General features: G+C 39.2%; 1 protein-coding gene across 1 annotated transcript in view; it reads right to left on the reverse strand.

The window, feature by feature from the left end:
* Nucleotides 1–20978, reverse strand: part of CDH12 (cadherin 12) — a 409272-nt gene that overhangs the window by 28083 nt on the left and 360211 nt on the right. The window contains exons 7-8 of the mRNA XM_087721991.1: nucleotides 9263–9450; nucleotides 1618–1871 (exon numbers count right to left, since the gene is read on the reverse strand). Coding sequence (XP_087578117.1) covers nucleotides 1618–1871; nucleotides 9263–9450 — 442 coding nt within the window. The remainder of the gene's footprint in view (nucleotides 1–1617; nucleotides 1872–9262; nucleotides 9451–20978) is intronic.

The following is a 20978-nucleotide window of genomic DNA, read 5'->3' on the forward strand; positions in this document are numbered from 1 at the left end:
TGCACCTGTATTCAGCCCCAACAAGTATATAACCTAAATATCTGGAAAACAATATATTGCTTCAGGTGGTGGCTTTCTATTTTTTAGTGGGTGAGAATAAGGGCATGACTATGGCTATGCAGGTTGCAGGTTACAGAAATAAGCTGAATTTGTAAGCTCAGGGCTTGCAAAATATATACAGGAACGATGTAGGAGATGGAATAAAATTCAGAATATATAAAAGGGAACCAGAAGATGCTGCCTGGCTGAAAATGACGTGGCTTCACCAACCTACTTATTGATCTCAGGTTTTAAATGCAGAATAAAGGGCTTTTATTGTCTTGAACTTCAACTTCTGTGATGGAATTCCAAAGTGACCTTGAGAACCCAGAAAGAGGCAGCAAGAAAGTTAAGGAAGGAAATGAGAAATTCGGGGCTGTCTTGTCACTTTTGTCAACCCTACATATCTTTGTCTTCCTCCCTTAAAAAAGTAGTACTGAAATTACATGTCACGTGATTTTCAACATTGTATTTGCATTTTTACAGAGAACTAAGGAATAGTAATTATATACAGCTTGTACTTCACACTCAAACATAAACATGCACGTATGTCTTTGTGCATGTAGGTAAAACCAGATGCTGCCAATTATATATCTGTTGCTTGTAATCAAAGTGATTGCATTTTAGTATTTATGTTATGTTATTCATTTCTAGGACCATCAATTTGATGTGCAAATGTGCATTTCTGTTTTTATGGAAAGGAACTTCTATTTCATCGTCATTCTTTCTGATTAAAACTGTGTTTGTTGTGCCTAATAGATAAGTTGATCCTGGGGTCATTATAGATGAGATTCCTGGGAAAGAGTGAACAAGACCGTGGCACGACAAAACCGCGCTCGACTAAAGCGCGCCCGATTAAACCGCGTCGCTGACGTCATCAACAGGGCGACAACAGCGAGCGCGGAGAAAGAAGGGCGCTTTAAATAGCGCTTTGAAAGCAAGCCGATTCAAGTTAAGGTAAGAGTTAGGTTTAGGGTTAGCTTTAGGGTTAGGTTAAGGGTTAAGGGTTAGGGTTAGGGTTAGGGTTAGGTTTAGGGTTAGGTTTAGGGTTAGGTTAAGGGTTAGGATTAGAGTTAGGGTTAGGTTAAGGGTTAGGGTTAGGTTTAGGGTTAGGTTTAGGGTTAGGATTAGGTTTAGCGTTAGGTTAAGGGTTAGGTTTAGGGTTAGGTTTAGGGTTAGGTTAAGGGTTAGGTTTAGGGTTAGGTTTAGGATTAGGTTTAGGGGGGTTAGGTTTAGGTTTAGGGGTTAATTTTAGGTTTAGCATTTACAGCGTGCTTTTTTCTCTGCGCTGTTGTCGTGCTGTGATGACGTCAGCTACACGGTTTCGTCGAGCGCCCTTTAGTCGGACGCGGTTTTGTGGTGGAACCGAACAAGACACACAGAATAATTCTGCCTAAATTATACAAGGTGGAAGCTTTTCAGGAGAATTATGTCAAAATTTGATTGCATTGTCCTACTAAAAATAAAGATCTTTCCAGAAATCCACGGGATTGTTTCATAAACAATCTTTACGATTATTTTTACTGCTCCCAATTCATTCATGAGTCTGAGTTCGTGAGCTGTGGGACATTTCCTTACCTGACCGCACTGCTTCCAATGTCCAAGTCCTGAGCAGTCACTGCTCCTATAATGGTCCCAACTGGAGTATCTTCATACACCTCCATGGTATAAAATGGTTTGCTGAAAACCGGAGGCTCGTCCACATCTAGGACATTTATCTTCACAGTTGCTGTGTCTTTGAATGGACCCACAGAATGAAAGCGATGGTCAAGGTGCACATTTGAGGCTTCTACTTTGAAAGTGTATGCCTTTTTTGTTTCAAAATCCAGTGGCTGCAATGTAGACAAATAATTCAGATTGATTATTTCTCTCTCTCAGATCTTTGGACAGGATGAAAATGTTGCCTCTTTGCATATTTTCATTTAGAATATTAACTTTTGAATCAGAATGTTAACTTTTGAATTAGAATATTAACTTTTGAATTAGAATATTAACTTTTGCTACTGTTTATTATACAAACACAATTTGTATAATACCAATTACCTCCACTAGACCGATTCGATCCCACAGATTAGGCCTCCTCCGAATTCCATCTGCCGGCCAGTGTCGACTGGCGACTACCCGGAGAAGGGCCTTCTCTGTGGCTGCTCCGACCCTCTGGAACGAACTCCCCGTGGAGATTCGAACCCTCACCACCCTCCAGGCCTTCCGCAAAGCCCTTAAAACCTGGCTGTTCCGACAGGCCTGGGGCTAAAGAACCGTTGCCCCCGTCTCGAATGGTATGACTGTTGTGTGTTTTTTAAATTATGCATTGTTTTGTGCCGTTTTAATTTTTGTTTGTATCCCCCTTCCCTGGTTTGAGTTGTGAGCCGCCCTGAGTCCCCTTCGGGGGAAAAGGGTGGCATATAAATAAAATAAACATTCAACATTCAATTTTGATGGGGCTGAAGTGAAGACAACACGTTATGCAACACTAACACACTGTAGCACAAAATACAGGGTCCTGCTACAGAGATGTTGTAAAAGAAATCAGGGAACATTTTTGTTATTATGTCACTAAAATTTGCACAGTTGGCTTCTTGGTGTCACTTGATGCCTTCTCAATAGAAACAAAAGCTGTAAAATCTTTAAAATAATTTAAGTGGGATTTAGTATTTAGCATTTATTGGCTATTTTGGGTGGATTCCTGGCAAACACTGACATCTTGTGGTCAGTATTATAACAACCTCCATTTTGTTATCCTAAAATGCAAAAATGAAAGTATCAGAAAGGATATCAGAAAATCTCTGTCTGAATTTCTTTTTCAATTAAAAGATAATATATAATATATATTTTTTGTTTCCAAACAATTTGCAGTAAATTCTAAAATTCCAATGGAAGGTTAAAATCATTGAAAAAAAACCCGATATCATTACATTGTATAAAATATGCAAGACCCAATAAACAATAACATGCTGCAAAAACACAATAACAAAGAGTAAAAATGGTAATAAATGTTTAAATCTATCACAAATAACAAATCACCAAAATCTCTGGGAGAAATAAAGTGCTATTGTCTGGCATAGAAAATGCAGATAAGATGGGTTATACTAATTATGAAATGCATTTCTACAGCATTTTTATAGAGCTTTCTCTGTATCTTCCTATTAGAATTTCCTTCATTGTGTTCTGTAGACTAAATCTGATAACAAGTTTATATTCCAAATACAAGGCAAATTTTCTATGACCCCATTCTTCATATGGGTTTATTATTTTTAATTGTTAATGGAGGTTTCTTGCCATGACTGCTGTGTTAATTCAATTGGCAAAGCATGGGTTAAACCATATGCCGATTACTATATCCTCAACCTGTTCTAGAAGCAAGATGATTTATTTGCCTCAAATAGGGAGCCATTGAGAGTCAAGAAGAACCAACTTTTCAAGATTATGGTAGATTATAAAAAATTCAGGGTAAACTGACACGCAAACCAGAATTAAAACTGCGAACCTGCATATTCCTAAATTGCTATTATTTAGTAGGGCATAAATGCAGGATAGCAGAATCCTGATCTGGATCATTGCTATGATGTGAATGTTCATGTAGAACAGGGGTGTTAAACACAAGGCCCGTGGGCTGGATCTAGCCCGAGATTGTGGTCGGATCCAGCCCATGGGGCTGTCCTGCAAAATGTAAGGGGCTTGCATGTGTGAATTCGGCCTGGTCTACACAATGCAAAGAGGAAACATGCCAGCAGTTTGGGGAGTGACATCAAGCTGGCCATGCTCACCCAGATGGCCACACCCACCCAGAGTGTGTGTGTGTGTGTGTGTGTGTGTGTGTATGTATGTATGTATGTATGTATGTATGTAGAGAGAGAGAGAGAGAGAGAGAGAGAGAGAGAGAGAGAGAGAGAGAGAGAGAGAGAGAGAGAGAGAGAGAGAGAGAGAGACTGTGTTTCCCTGAAAATAAGACATGTCCTGAATATAAGGCCATGCCAGATTTTCGGGATGGGCAAAAATATAAGCCCTACCCCAAAATAAGCCCTAGTGAAGTGGTGGGTTTAACCAGAATAGGGGGCTGCCCTTACCTTCCCTGGTCACCTCAGGGTTTCTCAGCTCCTTAATCGGATCAGCTGAGCCACTCCAGAACAGGGTAAGAGGCAGGAATATCCCCCTCCACATTTTCGAGCCATTTGCAAAAACGCCCCGTTTCAAGCCTTCAGCGTATTCCAGGATTGCAGGATTGAAGGCTCGGAATGGGGCATTTCTGCAAATGGCTTAAAAATGGAGAGGGGAGGTTTTCCTTCCTCTTACCTGGTTCTGAGGCTCAGCACAGACTCAGAACAGGATAAGAGGCAAAATCCCCTCCCCCTTCCCCCCCCCGGCAATCGTTCTTTCCTTGGGATCTCAGCGGAGACGCACATCCCCAAAATGCTCTATCCGAAGCCTTCTCTGCATCTGTGCAGAGCTCCCAAGAAAAGGATGGTGTGTGGGTGTGTGAGAGAGAGATCCCTAACTCCCCCCCACCTCAAGGCAGCCACATCCCTCCACTAACCTGCTTTTCTGCTCCATTCTCCACTGCCACGTACAGGACAAGAAACGTAGTTTGTGGGACTACTTCCAACTTCGCAAGATCTTTTTTTCGTGTGTGTGTGTGAGAGAGAACTTGGAAGATATTTCTACTTTTCTTGTCCCGCACGTGGAGTGGAGAATGGAGCTGGAAAGCAAATTAGTGAAGGGATGTGGCTGCCTTGGAGGGTGTGTGTGTGTTTGTGTGTGTGAGTGTGTGTGTGTGTATTTTCATTCATTCTACCAGGAAGAGCCTTCCCCCCCCAGGGGAGAACAGTCAGCTGTTCCGCGGCCAGCAAACAGGGCAGGCAAAGGCCAGGATGCAAGGAGAACTTGGGTCATTGTGGCCGCAGGCAAGCAGGTGGTGGGACGGAGAGGGTGAGGCTGGTGGTTTTGCTGCCTCCTGCACCTGAAAAATAATAAGACCTCCCTGAAAATAAGGCCAACCTCTTATTTGGAGGGTCAAAAGAAAATAAGACCCTGTCTTATTTTGGGGAAAACATGGTACATACATATACATACATGCACATATATACATATGCCTATCCCCTGATGTTTTTTTTTAATGCCTGCATTTGTGTTTGTATATTTAGTTCTGTCTCACCATAATTAGAGCTACTTTACTGACATTAGAATATTAATAGATGTTTTAGTTTTGAATATAGAACATTTTTACTTTTGCATCCAATAGTTTGGCAAATAAATGTGTTGTTAAGGAGCTGAGGTGGCACAGTGGTTAGAGTGCAGCACTGCAGGCTACTTCAGCTGACTGCAGTTCTGCAGTTCGGCTGATCAAATCTCACCGGCTCAGGGTTGACTCAGGAGGGAGCGGGTTATTCTAAACAAGGCGGCTGGGCGCGATTCGGCGGATGCAATAAGGGCGGCAAAATGCGAACATTTCGCTGCCTGTATTGCCACGATTTAGGCTCTAATAAAGGCTCTCATCAGTGCTTGGTCTGACTCAGATTTACTGGCCCTCCAGCGGCGCTCTAGGCGTCTCTTTTGGAGAAATTGAAACTGAAACAGGCTGTTTGTGCAAGGAGGCAAACTGCTGGGAGGCAGAGACATTTTTTCCCCTTGTGCTAATCAGGCTAAACTGAAACTGAAACAGGCTGTTTGCTGTTTGCTGCAAGGAGGCAAATTGCTGGGAGGCCGAGGCAATTTTTCCCCCCTTGTGCTAATCAGGCTAAACTGAAACTGAAACAGGCTGTTTGCTGCAAATTGGCAAATTGCTGGCAGAGGCAGAGTTAGATTTTTTTCTTTCTTTCCTCCCCAAAAGCTAGGTGCATCTTATACTTCTGAGTGTCTTATACTCCAAAAAATATGATATTTAATTTTTTTTCCCAATAGAAGGGTAGAAAAATAGAAATAACAAAACGTTTCTCCGTTCCTATTCCTATCTTGCAAGCTGCAGCTGACAGAACATCAAGTATTTTGAATTACTCCAAATTAGAATCCCCTAAATAAACAATACAATTTATCTGCTAGAGACCCTACAAATACCTTTCAGCTGTAATATTAATGCATTAAACTTAATTTTATTTGGCTGCTATTTTTACACAAACCACTATGTGGCGGCAGAAGACATAAGATTATCAGCAAAGTACTAGACATTCTAGGGAAATAGCAGAGTTGTATTGTGTTAAAGTCTGAGAGTGAGCAACTGCAGCTTTGAGATACAAGATGAACTACACATATCTAATCTGAGTCCCCTCAGGGAAAAGGGCGGCATATAAATCCCAATAAACCTAAACCTAATCTGCCCTTTCCCCATAAATTCCGTGTTACAAAAGTAATTGGAAATAATTAGAAATCGAATCCAATATATATTCTTCCAGCCAACAAATTTGTTATCATTTTCCCTTTAGGCAATACAAAAAAGGTTTTGACACAAATTCAAGCATACGTTAATAACAAGTACTGGAATATATCTTATTTAACTTCACTGCAGTCATTAACCAGCACAAGAGAATTGGGATTCAAATATTGAAAATATCCAAAACTAAATTCACAACGCCAAGGTAGTTAAGGAAAGTACATACAGACCCTCCTCCACAAAACAAAATGTTTAAGACACAATCTGAAAACCAAATATTCTAAAAAGCTTATTCAATTTACACATATACAAGAAGAAGAAATTAAAATTAGTAATCTAAATAATATAAACTTAGAACAGCAGTATAAAATACAAGTACTATAGAAACATACATGAACACAAACACACAAACACACAAACACACAAACACACAAACACACACGCTTGCATACATACATGCACACGCATATACAGTGTGTGTGTGTGTGTGTATGTGTCTGTGTGTATGTGGGATATGTAGGAAAGAAAAAGTAAAGGGAAAAGAAAAATGATTTTCAACTTTCTATGTTACAGATATGAATTAAAAAAAAACTAATTAAACTCTTACACTAAGGTTAACATAAGTCTACATTATTTCTGTAATGCCATATACTTCTAATCATCAAATCCCCAAATCAACATTTCACTATTTTTGGATCGCCAGAGCACGATGGTGCAGCAGGTAGAATGAAGTATTGCAAGCTAATTCTGCTGACTGCCAGCAGTTCAATTCTCACAGCCTCACCCTTACAAGATCAGTAAAATGAGGACCCAGATTGTTGGGGGAAATATGCTGACTTTGTAAACAGCTCAGAGATGGCTGTAAAGCACTATCAAGCCATATATAAACTTAAGTGCTATTATTGCTGTTCTGGCAAAATAATCTGAAAGTGATTTCCAAGTAGAAACACAATTATTCAAGGTGTTTTCTTTAAACAAAGCTGTCTATTTCACCATTTCTGCCAATTCCATTAGCTACACCATCCATTTTTCCAATGTAGGTATTTGAAGATCCTTCTATCTATGTGCATGTAAAAATTGTGCTGCTGTTATCAAATATATATAAGACATTTACATTTCTTTATCTATTAAATCCAAAGGAAAAGTCTTTGGTTTCAATTGTACATTCACTTTTAAAATTTCCTGGATCAGAATACATATCTGCTCTCGGTATTTTCTAGCTTTCTTGTATGTCCACCAGAAAGGAAAGAAACGTACCTTTTTAAAAAAGATTTCCAACAAATATTTGAAATTCCCTTTTACATTTTTTTTTACATTTATCCAGTGTTGTATGACAGTATCCCATCATTTTATAAAAATTCTCTTCAAGACTATGATTCAATGTAGTGACAGTACTGATGATCTGAATTCAATTGCTACTTGGTTTTGTGAATCTGGCTCAGTCAGAAACAGTTCGGATAGATTTTGCTAATGACAAATACTAAATCGATAATAGCTAATGATTGGAGGAAGATATGAACAACAACATTGAGATCAAAAGAGGAATTCAAAGCGGATTTTATGGAAAACTAGAAGCAGACTAAGGACTCGCTCATACACATGGTTGGCTAATGTACGAACATAAGCAGGAGTAGATGAAGCATATCTCATGAAATATTCTCAGTAGAAAATGTAACGTAATGTTTTCAATCTTTTCTTCCCCAGTGGAAAAATGGATGTTGTAGCTATGCGGGGCAACACAGGAAAGCTATTTTTAATATTAGTACCTTTCTTCATCTAAAACCCCTCGCATTTACTTTTACACAAACTAGCTGCAAAGAAGCCCCAGGGTGCAATTACTTTTCATAGATTTACAGAGAACTGAAAGTTTATTGAAGTAGTTGTACAATTAAACCAACTATGTAGCAATCATTCAGATTAGCCTTAGATTTTGGTTATGCATGGGTTCAGCTGCCTGAGTTTATGCTACAACAAACTGCAATTAGAAAAATCTGTTTCTGAAGGTTCTAGACATATACAATCTAGTGCCCATAATAATGGTCCCCCCCCTATTTCATTTTCTTGCCCTGATAAACTTGAGTTTGCAGCTTCAAAACGTTTTGATTGTACAAAGAAAAGGTTTGTGACACGATGCTAGATGGTGTCACGCCATCTAGGGCTTCAAAGTAATCAGCAACTCTTTAAAAATATATAAAAAAACTCTTTGTGAAACGAAAGAAGCAAAGAAACAGAGCAAAAATTCCAAAATAAAACATGTGCTGACTAAATTGAGGTTGTACAACAAGCCTTAGTTGTGGTCTTCCATTTCACTTTGAATTGGGTCAATCTCTGCTTAAAGGAGAAGCCAGGATTTTAAACCATGATTTGAAGTATCGTTTACTATCCTGACATTTTCAGAAGAGTACAAGCATACTACCTGATCTTATGCTACCACAAACTGCAATTAGAAAAATCTGTTTCTGAAGGTTCTAGACATATACAATCTAGTGCCCATAATAATGGTTTTCTTTCCCTATTTAATTTTCTTGTCCTGATAAACTTGAGTTTGCAGCTTCAAAATGTTTTGATTGGGAATAGGGCGGCATATAAATAAAATAAAACTTAAACTTAAACTTAAACTACAAAGAAAAGGTTTCCCATCTTGAATGAAATTACAAAGTACCATAAATCACTTTTATTCTCATGCCAATTTTTTTTTAAAAAAAAGTTTACACTTGGACAAAAAATCATAATTACCTAAATATGAACATGTGAATCATACATCAGGGTCGTTTCCGATCCAGGCATATATGCCAGGTAAGTCTGGTATCTTATCAGTTTATCTGAGTAGATTAAATTGACAGTATCTTTGCTAAATACCTTTTTCAGTTTGATGATTCCTTCTTGTGTGTTCTCATCTGTGCTAATGTCAAACAAGTTGCCCCCATCTCCTGGAACAATGGTATATCCAATTTCAGCATTTTTCCCAAAGTCAGGATCCACTGCTCTGATTCTTCCAACAGCTGAACCAACAAGAGATGACTCTGGGACTTTTAAGTGGAAGATACCTAAGATGAAGTGACAATTAATTGGATCATCCCTTGACCAGTTACAAAGAATTTATCAGAGAACAAATATATCCTACATTATCATTGTTAACACAGTACACCACATGGACTATATAATCTTTATTATTAATACAGAGAGAAATCTTCTGCTATGTATGAGAGCTAGCAAATCTCAAATTCTTACATAAAACATTACCCACACTACCACATACAGATATCACACAACAAATCTTCTTTAATTTGCAATGAGTAGAGATAGACTTACAACTTAGAGTAACTTTATTGTCACTTTGAATGTACATGAATTGGCAAAAAATTAAGTGAAATTTTGCTGCATACAGCTCTCCAAGGGTCACCACTTTCAATGTACACTACATAAACATAACTAACTAACTAAGTAACCAAATAAATAAATGCAAAATTATGCATATACCCACATACACACACATATTATATGACACAGAGAAACAACACAGCCTAGTTTGGATGTCTTCATATAGATGGATCATCCATATGGATCATCCCTTGACTAGTTACAAAGAATTTATCAGAGAACAAATATATCCTACATTATCATTGTTAACACAGTACACCACATGGACTATATAATCTTTATTATTAATACAGAGAGAACTCTTCTGCTATGTGTGAGAGCTAGCAAATCTCAAATTCTTACATAAAACATTACCCACACTACCACATACAGATATCGCACAACAAATCTTCTTTAATTTGCAATGAGTAGAGATGGACTTACAACTTAGAGTAACTTTATTGTCACTTTGAATGTACATGAATTGGCAAAAATTTAAGTGAAATTTTGCTGCATACAGCTCTCCAAGGGTCACCACTTTCAATGTACACTACATAAACATAACTAACTAACTAACTAACTAACTAACTAACTAACTAACTAAATGCAAAATTATGCATATACCCACATACACACACATATTATATGACACAGAGAAACAACACAGCCTAGTTTGGATGTCTTCATATATATGGATCATCCATATGGATCATCCCTTGACCAGTTACAAAGAATTTATCAGAGAACAAATATATCCTACATTATCATTGTTAACACAGTGCACCACATGGACTATATAATCTTTATTATTAATACAGAGAGAACTCTTCTGCTATGTGTGAGAGCTAGCAAATCTCAAATTCTTACATAAAACATTACCCACACTACCACATGCAGATATCACACAACCTGAGAGCACAAATCTTCTTTAATTTCCAATGAGTAGAGATAGACTTACAACTTAGAGTAACTTTATTGTCACTTTGAATGTACATGAATTGGCAAAAATTTAAGTGAAATTTTGCTGCATACAGCTCTCCAAGGGTCACCACTTTCAATGTACACTACATAAACATAACTAACTAACTAACTAACTAACTAACTAACTAAATAAATAAATAAATAAATAAATAAATAAATGCAAAATTATGCATATACCCACACACACACAGAAATTATATGACACAGAGAAACAACACAGCCTAGTTTGGATGTCTTCATATACATGGCGAGAAAAGTGAATCTTGCCAGTTTAGCAGATGGAAGGCACAGGGAACAAAGCTGTTACAGAATTTGGTAGTCCTGCTAGAAATACTTCCTCCCAGAGGGCAGCATCAGAAACAGACCGTAAACTGGGTGTGTGGGATCTCTAACAACGCTTTGAGCTCTAAGCACATAGCGCTTATAAGCAGTATCCTGAATAACAGGAAGTGAGCTTCCTATAATCATCTCGGCTGTCCTCACCACTCTCTGTATGGACTTTCTATCTGAGGCACTGCTCCTACCAAAGCAAACAGTGATGCAGTTTGTTAAAATGCTTTCAATCATGTCTCTTTTAAAAAGTGGCTAGGATAGAAAGGGAAAGACAAATGAAATGCAGACGCTGGTTTGCACGCTTCACTGAGTCCCCCTCGGGGGGAAAAGGGCGGCATACAAATGAAATAAACAGTTAAACAGTGTGGAGAGACCAGTTCAGATTGTTAGTTATCTGCACACCCAGATACTTAAGACTGTTGACCACCTCTACAGCTGCATCCTTGATACTGAGTGGAATATGGCTATGCCGGCTCTTTCTAGAAGCTACAATGATCTCCTTTGTTTTATTAACACGTAGAACTAGGTTATTACACCAGTCCACCAGAGCCTTCACCTCTTACCTAAAAGCATCTTCACTGTCATCCCACTCAGAATATCTCCACTCAGTGGCAGATTAAGGTTCACTGGTGCTCTAAACACTGATAAATCTTGGTGCCCTTCCTTTGTACATACTCTACAAATCTTCATTATTTTTTTTCTTTCTCAAATTTGTGGTGCCCGCTTTGGGCCTGGTGCTCTAAGCATGTGTTTAGTCTGCTTAATGGTTAATACACCACTGTCTCCACTGTTACAATATTCTCCTATTCCAAAAAGGAAGGATAATGCCTAACCTTTGGATAATTATTTGATTATTTGATAATTATTCCATCGAAACTAAAAGTCTGGGCTTTTGTGCTGATGGCTGATATGGTATCATCCCCTACCTATTAATAAATAGGGCAACAGCTCCTGTAAAATTAGTTTCTCCAGGTTGCAAGCTATCATTTAGACCTATGAATTTGATCTTATTTATACATAAAAAAACAGTTTATACAAAAAAGGCTTTGTCAGTTAAGTTGAAATGAAATCCCCATGGTTGCTGAGACCTTAAGAGGAAACATATAACATTGATTCTTGCATGTGTGAGGCTCCCAACAGATTCACAAAACTTAACCAATGAAGAGTTTGGCCATATTTTCACATGTCAGAATATTCCTATAGCACTTAATGCCTCTAAAGCTTAGTATTGTGCCTATGATATTATCCTTTCTATTGTTCCTTTTGAAATTGTACAGAAAAAAAAATGAATGCAGAGGATAACAAAGATTAAGCAGTTGAATATAGCAGGATATTTTTTTAGCATTCAGAACTATATGTTCTTTTAAAAAAACACTAAAAGGATGTGGGTGGATCAGAAAAAAATGGGGGATTCATAAGAATAAGTGGAGGGTACGTTTTATGAGGAATTGGATATGGTATTCAGTTTGTATGGATGTGTAAACTTAAATGGATGTTATATCACTTATCTTTTTCCCAGAAATACATCAAGGAATCATAATGTTGAGCAGAACAGCATGATACTAAAATTCAGAGACTGAAAAAAAGAGGAGCTAGGAGGCATATATGTTCCACTTCTGAGCAAAAGCTTTATTTAGTTAAGCTGTCATTTAAACTGACTGCGATTTGGCACGTCAATTCCTAAGTGTGCCATCAGTTCAAGAAAATCTCTACTATTTGTGTTTAACATTGGATCATCTAAGAATTGCTAGACACAAGTTCCTAAAATTGAAATTCCATGCATGCTGAACCTTCAAAACAATTCTGTTAGATATAGAAGGATTTACTTCTAAGTAAACATGACTGAGGTTATCTGCGCTTAGTAAAAAGTACAAAAGTCTCAGGACAGAGAAGTTTTTTTAAGTCTGGCTATGAATTTCAGCCCCTAACATATATATATATTTTTTTTTGCGAGGTCTCACTTGCCATCTTCTGGCTGGGTTTTGGGCTTAAAGTGTGATCGGAGCTGCCGTCTTTGTATAAATCTTGGGGGGTAGGGGTGGAGTGCTGGCTTTGTTTCAGTAAGTGGAATGATTGGTTGTGTGGTTGTATCATGAGTGGTAAATTGGTGCTGATTGGTGCTGGCTGTGTGTCCATGGTTGTTTCATGTTGCAAAGCTATTATCTTTCAAAATATCATAAAACAATAGAACAACATATCTAAGGGTAAGTTTTATGTAGCTGCTTAGTATTGATATTTGACCACCCAAAAAGTTGTGTTAACATTCCCTTAAAAAAATGAACACATTTTTTTTCCTGTGTCATATTAGTCCCAAATTTGGACATAATTGACAAGAGCAATGCATATTTCAAGTTATTATACATAGATAGTCCTTGCAATGCAAGCAAAGGAAAGATTGCCTACAATCTGGGTTCCTACCAGTTCGCACCTATTCGGTAGAACCGGTTCGTCAAATCTACTGAACCGGTTAGAAGAGGTTCCACCAGTGGACCCGGAAAGCAGGCCACACCTACAGAAGAGCTTCCAAAATTTTTTGAAACCCACCACTGACACACACACACACACACAGAGAAAGAGAAAGAAAGGAAGAAAGAAAAAAAGAAAAAAAGAAAGAAAAAGTGAGAGAGAGATGAAAGAAAAAAAGGGACAGAGAGACAAAAGGAAGGAAAGAGATAGAGATAGAGATAGATAGATAGATAGAGAGAGAGAGAGAGAGAGAGAAAGAAAGAAAGAAAGAAAGAAAGAAAGAAAGAAAGATAACACATGCCCAGCAAGCCACTCCCACCAGGTCACATGGCCAGCAAGCCACTCCCACAAGGGAGGCCACACCCACAGAGTAGGTTCCAAAAATTTTTGAAACCCACCACTGCTACAAAACCACTTGCATTCAATGTGTGCATGACAGCAAGCAGGAATTTAAACATTATCATTTAGCAACCACATTGTTTAATTTCAGAGTTACTAATCCCAATAGCAATAGCAGTTAGACTTATATACCGCTTCATGGGGCTTTCAGCCCTCTCTAAGCGGTTTACAGAGTCAGCATATCTCCCCCAACAACAATCCGGGTCCTCATTTTACCCACCTCGGAAGGATGGAAGGCTGAGTCAACCCTGAGCTGGTGAGATTTGAACAGCCGAACTGCAGAACTGCAGTCAGCTGAAGTAGCCTGCAGTGCTGCATTTAACCACTGCGCCACCTCGGCTCTTAACAAAGAGCAGTTAGTTGAGGACTGTAAGAAACCCCATTGGAAGATGTGGGCGAGAGTTTCCACTTCCTTAAGGTAATAAAATCATGCCTTATACGTTACAATTAAACAGAAAATACAGCAGACTGAATCATTCCAGACACGTTATGATAGTGATAATTCAGGAGTTTTAGATACAGCTAATGCTCTGGAGCAGACTGCAAAATCAATACGTTTTAACGGAATGTGCTGTCATTTTACAATCCACACTTCTCTGGCCATAATTCAAAGAGTTAAAAACCTGCCTAGCAATAAGCTGATTTAAAGTATTATATTAATAATCCTATATGGCCATGACTTCGGCAGGAGAAGGAGGTGATTTATGTGCAATTTTGAATTAGGATTATACCAGGGTGTACATTTTCATATGAATAAGGATCACAATTATACTTCCCTTCCAAAGTTTGGCAAATATATGCAGCCTTTAATGGAGAAAATACAATACGGTTGATGTTGGAAATGGAGCCAAACCCCACTCAGGACCCCTGGCAAATGGGTCATACCAGAGGTGGGTTCCTACCAGTTCGCACCAGTTCGGTAGAACCGGTTCGTCAAATCTACCGAACCGGTTAGAAGAGGTTCCATCAGTGGACCCGGAAAGCAGGCCACACCTACAGAAGAGGTTCCAAAAATGTTTGAAACCCACCACGCACACGCAGACAGACAGAAAGACAGACTCACACAGAGAGAGAAAGAGAAAGAAAGGAAGAAATAAATAAATAAAAAATAAAAAATAAAGAAAAAGTGTGAGAGAGAGATGAAAGGAAAAAAGGAAAAGGGACAGAGAGACAAATGGAAGGAGAGAGAGAGAAAGAAAGAGAAAGAAAGAAAGGAAGAAATAAAGAAAGAAAAAAAGAAAGAAAAAGTGAGAGATGAAAGAAAAAAAGGAAAAAGGGACAGAGAGACAAAAGGAAAGAGAGAGAGAGAGAGAGAGAGAGAGAGAGAAAGAAAGAAAGAAAGAAAGAAAGAAAGAAAGAAAGAAAGAAAGAAAAAAAACACATGGCTGGCAAGCCACTCCCACCAGGTCACATGGCCGGTAAGCCACTCCCACAAAGGAGGCCACACCCACAGAGTAGGTTTGAAAATTTTTTGAAACCCACCACTGAGTCATACAGATATATTACTTTTCTATTCTTCATTAATGAGCACACTTATGCCTCCATCTTCAAAGGAGGATAACCAGCTGCGGGATTTCTACTCTTTCCCTCTCCATTTTCTTTTAGAGAACAACAGAGCATTACAGGCCATTAAGAAAGAGGTTTCTGTCTTAAAAAACAAAAGGCATGATCGACTCACTCTCAGGATTCACAACAAAGAAGTGGCACGCTGCTTATTTCAAACTGTTTGGGCTGAAAGAGTCTATTTGCAACAATCTGACGTTCTAGTGTTTTCCAGAAATTCAACAACAATGAACACTGAGGTCATTCAAATTAATCCGAAATTCTGGATGGATTCTTCAATTCCTGCCAAACTCATATTTCTGATGACTTACTGGGTAATTATGCTGCCATCATCCACCAGTAATAGCACCTTAGTAGCACATGGAACATCTTAATGGCTCTTACCTTGGCAGCATACTGTTAGGGGGAATAATGAAAACAAACAACCGAGCGATAAAACGTTAGATTCACTTTGCCATTTCCTTTGACTAATTACAGGGAAGAGAGACTGTATAAGAAGGAAGAATTAAGAAGCATGCCGTTTGCCTGACAGCCTTGTGAGGCTATTTCTCTTTCTCTGTTCAGAGTTACTGGCCTGTAACTAAACGAAGCCATGCACAAAGTAAATGCACTGAAATCAGCAGGGTCCCATTGATTTCAGCGAATCACTAAAATTATCTTTCCATATTCTACATCCATACTTAGTTTCATAAGGGAGCCATATATTGTATTTAAAAATGGTAAAAAGGCAACACATATATTAGGAAAAGAATGGGCAGAAAATGCACATTTGTGGGCATAAGAGAAAATGAATTGAAATATGCAGACTGAGGGGTGAAAAAACATCCACAATGTTCACGGTGGGTTTAATAAAATGTGCAAATGGATTCAGGAATGAGACAGGATAAACGTAAGGTTAAAAATGAGAACTGAAGCTTGAACTTGATGGATTCATTCATCCATACTGGTGACCTACCAAGCTGAACACTACACATCAGCCATATACTATTACAGTGTTTCTCAACCTTGGCAACTTGAAGATGTCCGGACTTCAACTCCCAGAATTCCCCAGCCAGCGAATGCAGATAGGATAAACATCTTATCTTAAATTCTTAATATAACCTCTTAAATTCAAGGCGTTGAAGACTGATTAGAACAGTGTTTCTCAACCTTGGCAACTTGAAGATGTCCGGACTTCAAGTCCCAGAATTGAAGAGTTGAAGTCCGGACATCTTCAAGTTGCCCAGGTTGAGAAACACTGTACTATTATGTATCAAGGATCTTACAGCATATCTTGTTTTTGCAGGCCCACATATGGTCTACCAGTGACTTGTGTTTAGTTCTGATATGGACAGATAATAGTTTTAAAACACAATAAAATAATAGAAAGGAAAGAAGGAAGTGAGGGAGGGAGGGAGGGAGGGAGGATACTGAATTTTCCATGGCTTAAAAAAGTGAGCTAGAGTAAAGAAAAGAGAGATAGAATTGTGTTTTGTTAGGTGAAGCAGTGGTGGGATTCAGCCAGTTTGCACCTCTTCGGGAGAACCGGTTCGTAACTTTCTAAGCAGTTCGGAGAACCGGTTGTTGGAAGAAATCTCCTTTTGTTTTTTTCCCCACTTTACAGGGCTAATCCTGTAAGGAAGGCAAGAAAGAAACATTCTGGTGTTGTTTCTAGCCTAATCTTCATTGCCCTGCTTACAGAAACTGCCTCTCCGGTTAACCCTTATTACCATTGTAACAACTAAGGTGACCATCGACCTGAATGACATTGACTTGGCCAGGCCCACATGATCACCGAGCCCTGTCTACCCAGCTGGTCATTAGGGCAGAGAATTGGTTGGTAAATTATTTGAATCCCACCACTGAATTGCAGGTATTAAATATGAGGAATGCATGTTTCTGATATGGGGAAATATTGGGCTGGAAAGAGAAAAGAGAGGGAACAAGACAAATGGAGAGGAACAATGGAACTCTCTGGTGGATGAGAACAACAAAGTCGAAAAAGGGGATCTGAGATATAGCTTGAAAGAGAAAGCTGGAAAAGAACAGTGGCCAGTAGGAACTCAACTTAGATGGTTTGTAGAAAGAGGTAGCTGGTGATTGGCAAGCTGATGGGGCCTGCAGGAGTCAAAAAAATATTTTTCTGGATAGTGCCCTGTTGTGACTCAGCAGAAGTTTCCTGTGAGTTGAGTCAGGATGCAAGATTAACAATGCAGCTGGGACTCGTTAGTGTCGTCTTCTGGAGATAAAAAGACGGATGGTGCCATGCCCTGGTTGCAGAAGTCAACGTTCGCCATTCGTTCATGGTTCATTGTTCATCGGTCATGGTTTGTTTGTGAGACGCACTTGGATAAGTGATTTGCTTTCTTTCTGTACACCAGGATTGGCCATAAGAGATTTTTGTTTTTGAATTCTGTTATCTTCTTGCCAGAGACTTTATTTATGTTCATTTTGCGCTCACAGCCAGTCTGAGCCGAGGACTGATAAAGTTATTTCCTTTTAAGTCTCTCTGACTGTTGTCTCTGAACGAGCGAAGAAGGGGGGGTCAGAACAGTGCCCCCCCAGCTCCCAAATAATCCATCATAATATGTTTAACGTGGCAAAATGTAATTTGTCCAAGTCTGCTGTAAAAAATTGTGAAACTTGACAGTACAAAATATGTTCCTGGGCTAGACTTTAACATTTTATCGAGTTTTGTGCTGTGTTGGTTAGTTGTATGAAATATGAGGGAGATATACAGGAAGAAAAAATATGGGAGAAAAAGACCCCTTTTCTACTTGATATTATTGCTAAAGGGACAATAATGGAAAGAGAATAATCCTGTAAATTTTAGATCCAAAAGAATGGTCACATAGGTAGGAGCCAGTGCGAGACTCCTGGAAAGGGCAAGCTGATTCCAAATGCCACGCAATCTTGATTTATTTAAAGGCAACACACTGTAATTTACACATGAGCAAATTGCCTTTGCTCAGCTGAAGTTACCCAAATGGCAACAGCGGCTATCGGAAAATGTCACATTGTATTAAGTTCACTGCTTCCCTTCTTACTTCCCCTGTGAAACATTTAATGTTTACAATATAATTGAATTCACGGATATTGGGTGAGGTCTGTCTGCACAACACTGCCCCCCCACACACACACAACTGCCCCCTGAATTGATATATCAGAGCTGATTCACACAACCAAGTGTTCATGAAATTATACGGGTAGGTAATTTGATCTCACTTTTTGCATTTTGGTTTAGACTTACAGTTCAATGGCATTATTTACTAAATTGGAGTTGTGTTTTTCTAATATGTTATGAATTGTTAAAGCTGCCTTGTGATGCTCTGCTGAGCTTCTATAAATAAAAATAAATATAGCAATAGCAATAGCAATAGCAGTTCGACTTATATACTGCTTCATAGGGCTTTCAGCCCTCTCTAAGCGGTTTACAGAGTCAGCATATCGCCCCCAACAACAATCCGGGTCCTCATTTCACCCACCTCGGAAGGATGGAAGGCTGAACCTTGAGCCGGTGAGATTAGAACCGCCGAACTGCAGATAGCAGTCAGCTGAAGTGGCCTGCAGTACTGCACCCTAACCACTGCGCCACCTCGGCTCTCATATAAATGTAAGTTCATCATTCAGGGTTGCATAACAGATTATGTCTCATTTCAAATTCACATAAAGCTGGGAAGAGTATTAAATAAAGAAGGTACGTGCCTTAAAACTATTAATGTTTTGTACATTTCCTTTGAACTCGTTATGGACTGTGACAAATTCTGAGCAATCATATCATCCTTTTTGCCTGGGATTTCTCAGTTTAAATACCTTTTCCCTTCCTTGGTTGAAATATTCCAACAGATAGGATAAACATCTTATCTTAAATTCTTAATATAACCTCTTAAATTCAAGGCACTGAAGATTGATTAGAACAGTGTTTCTCAACCTTGGCAACTTGAAGATGTCTAGACATCAACTCCCAGATTTCCCCAGCCAGCGAATGCTGGCTGGGGAATTCTGGGAGTTGAGGTCCGGACATCTTCAAGTTGCCAAGGTTGAGAAACACTGGATTACACCTTGAAGCTGCCCTGTCCATGGAGATTATTAAGGAAGCTTTGTTTCCTAGACAGCTATTTGGGATTCTAATTTTGGGTATCTGATTTCTATTTGGGTATCTAATTTTTGCTTGATATTTCTTGCTGGATTTCCTTTTTTCTACTAGGACTGTGCAGAGTTTCTGATTCAAAGTGGAGAAGGCAATTTGGAATACAGATGGATACGCACATCACTGGTCCTACACATCCCTCAATCAAACATGCATTTTCCTGGGGCTGCATAGCTACTGTCACATGAGTACATGAAAATGTGCAGCTTATTTAAGGAGCCATTCATAGGCGTGATGTGTTTTTCACATGCGGAATAACTTCATTCCCTTTGAATCTGGCTCTCACTGCAACCTCATTTTTTTTTTTTACTATTCTTTCCAGCAACATCTTCAGCAAGTCGATATGCAAAGGGTTAGCAATAGCAATAGCAGTTAGACTTATATACCGCTTCATAGGGCTTTCAGCCCTCTCTAAGCGGTTTACAGAGTCAGCATATCGCCCCCACAGTCTGGGTCCTCATTTCACCCACCTCGGAAGGATGGAAGGCTGAGTCAACCTTGTGCCAGTGAGATTAGAACCGCTGAACTGCAGATAACAGTCAGCTGAAGTGGCCTGCAGTACTGCACCCTAACCACTGCGCCATCTCGGCTCGGTTCCCTAAAGAAAGAAAGTTAATAAGTGACTGCCTTATGATTTTATGTTACCGAAAGCCTAAAAGATTATAGGCCTGTAAGACTGAATACATGTGCCCACTGTAATTCTTCATTTCATCAATTTTTGCATATTGGTAGTTGCTAAAAGTAGGTTAGAAGATAAAGCTTTCGTGCAGGAGTGGTTCTTTTATGTTATTCTATCTAATGGAGAACGTTTGGAAGATGTTTTTATATGCACAAAATAGTGGATGGGGTTTGCACATGTGTGAAATACATTTTTTAAAGTCTCATTATCCATAAATTGGTTATCCATACTTGGTTGGTTGATTGGTTGGGGGGAGAGAGAGAGTGGGAGGGAGAGAGGGAGGGAAAGAGGGAGGGAGAGGGAGAGAGGGAGAGAGAGAGGGAGGGAGAGGGTGGGAGGGAGAGAGAGAGAGAAACAACAGAAGAGCCGAGGTGGCACAGTGGTTAGGGTGCAGTACTGCAGCCACTTCAGCTGACTGCTAGTTCTGTAGCTCGGCGGTTCAAATCTCACCGGCTCAGGGTTGACTCAGCCTTCCATCCTTCTGAGGTGGGTAAAATGAGGACCCAGATTGTGGGGGCAATATGCCGACCCTGTAAACCGCTTAGAGAGGGCTGAAAGCCCTATGAAGCGGTATATAAGTCTAACTGCTATTGCTAACAACAACTGTTTTTAACTGCTTTAAAATCTTTTCCCTCCTCTAGCAGAGATCGAGGGGAGTTTAACCC

The sequence above is a fragment of the Thamnophis sirtalis genome, unplaced genomic scaffold (assembly GCF_051295495.1).
Source record: "Thamnophis sirtalis isolate CommonGarterSnake01/CBP01778 unplaced genomic scaffold, rThaSir2_p1.2 scaffold_8, whole genome shotgun sequence".
NCBI classification, from domain to species: domain Eukaryota; kingdom Metazoa; phylum Chordata; class Lepidosauria; order Squamata; family Natricidae; genus Thamnophis; species Thamnophis sirtalis.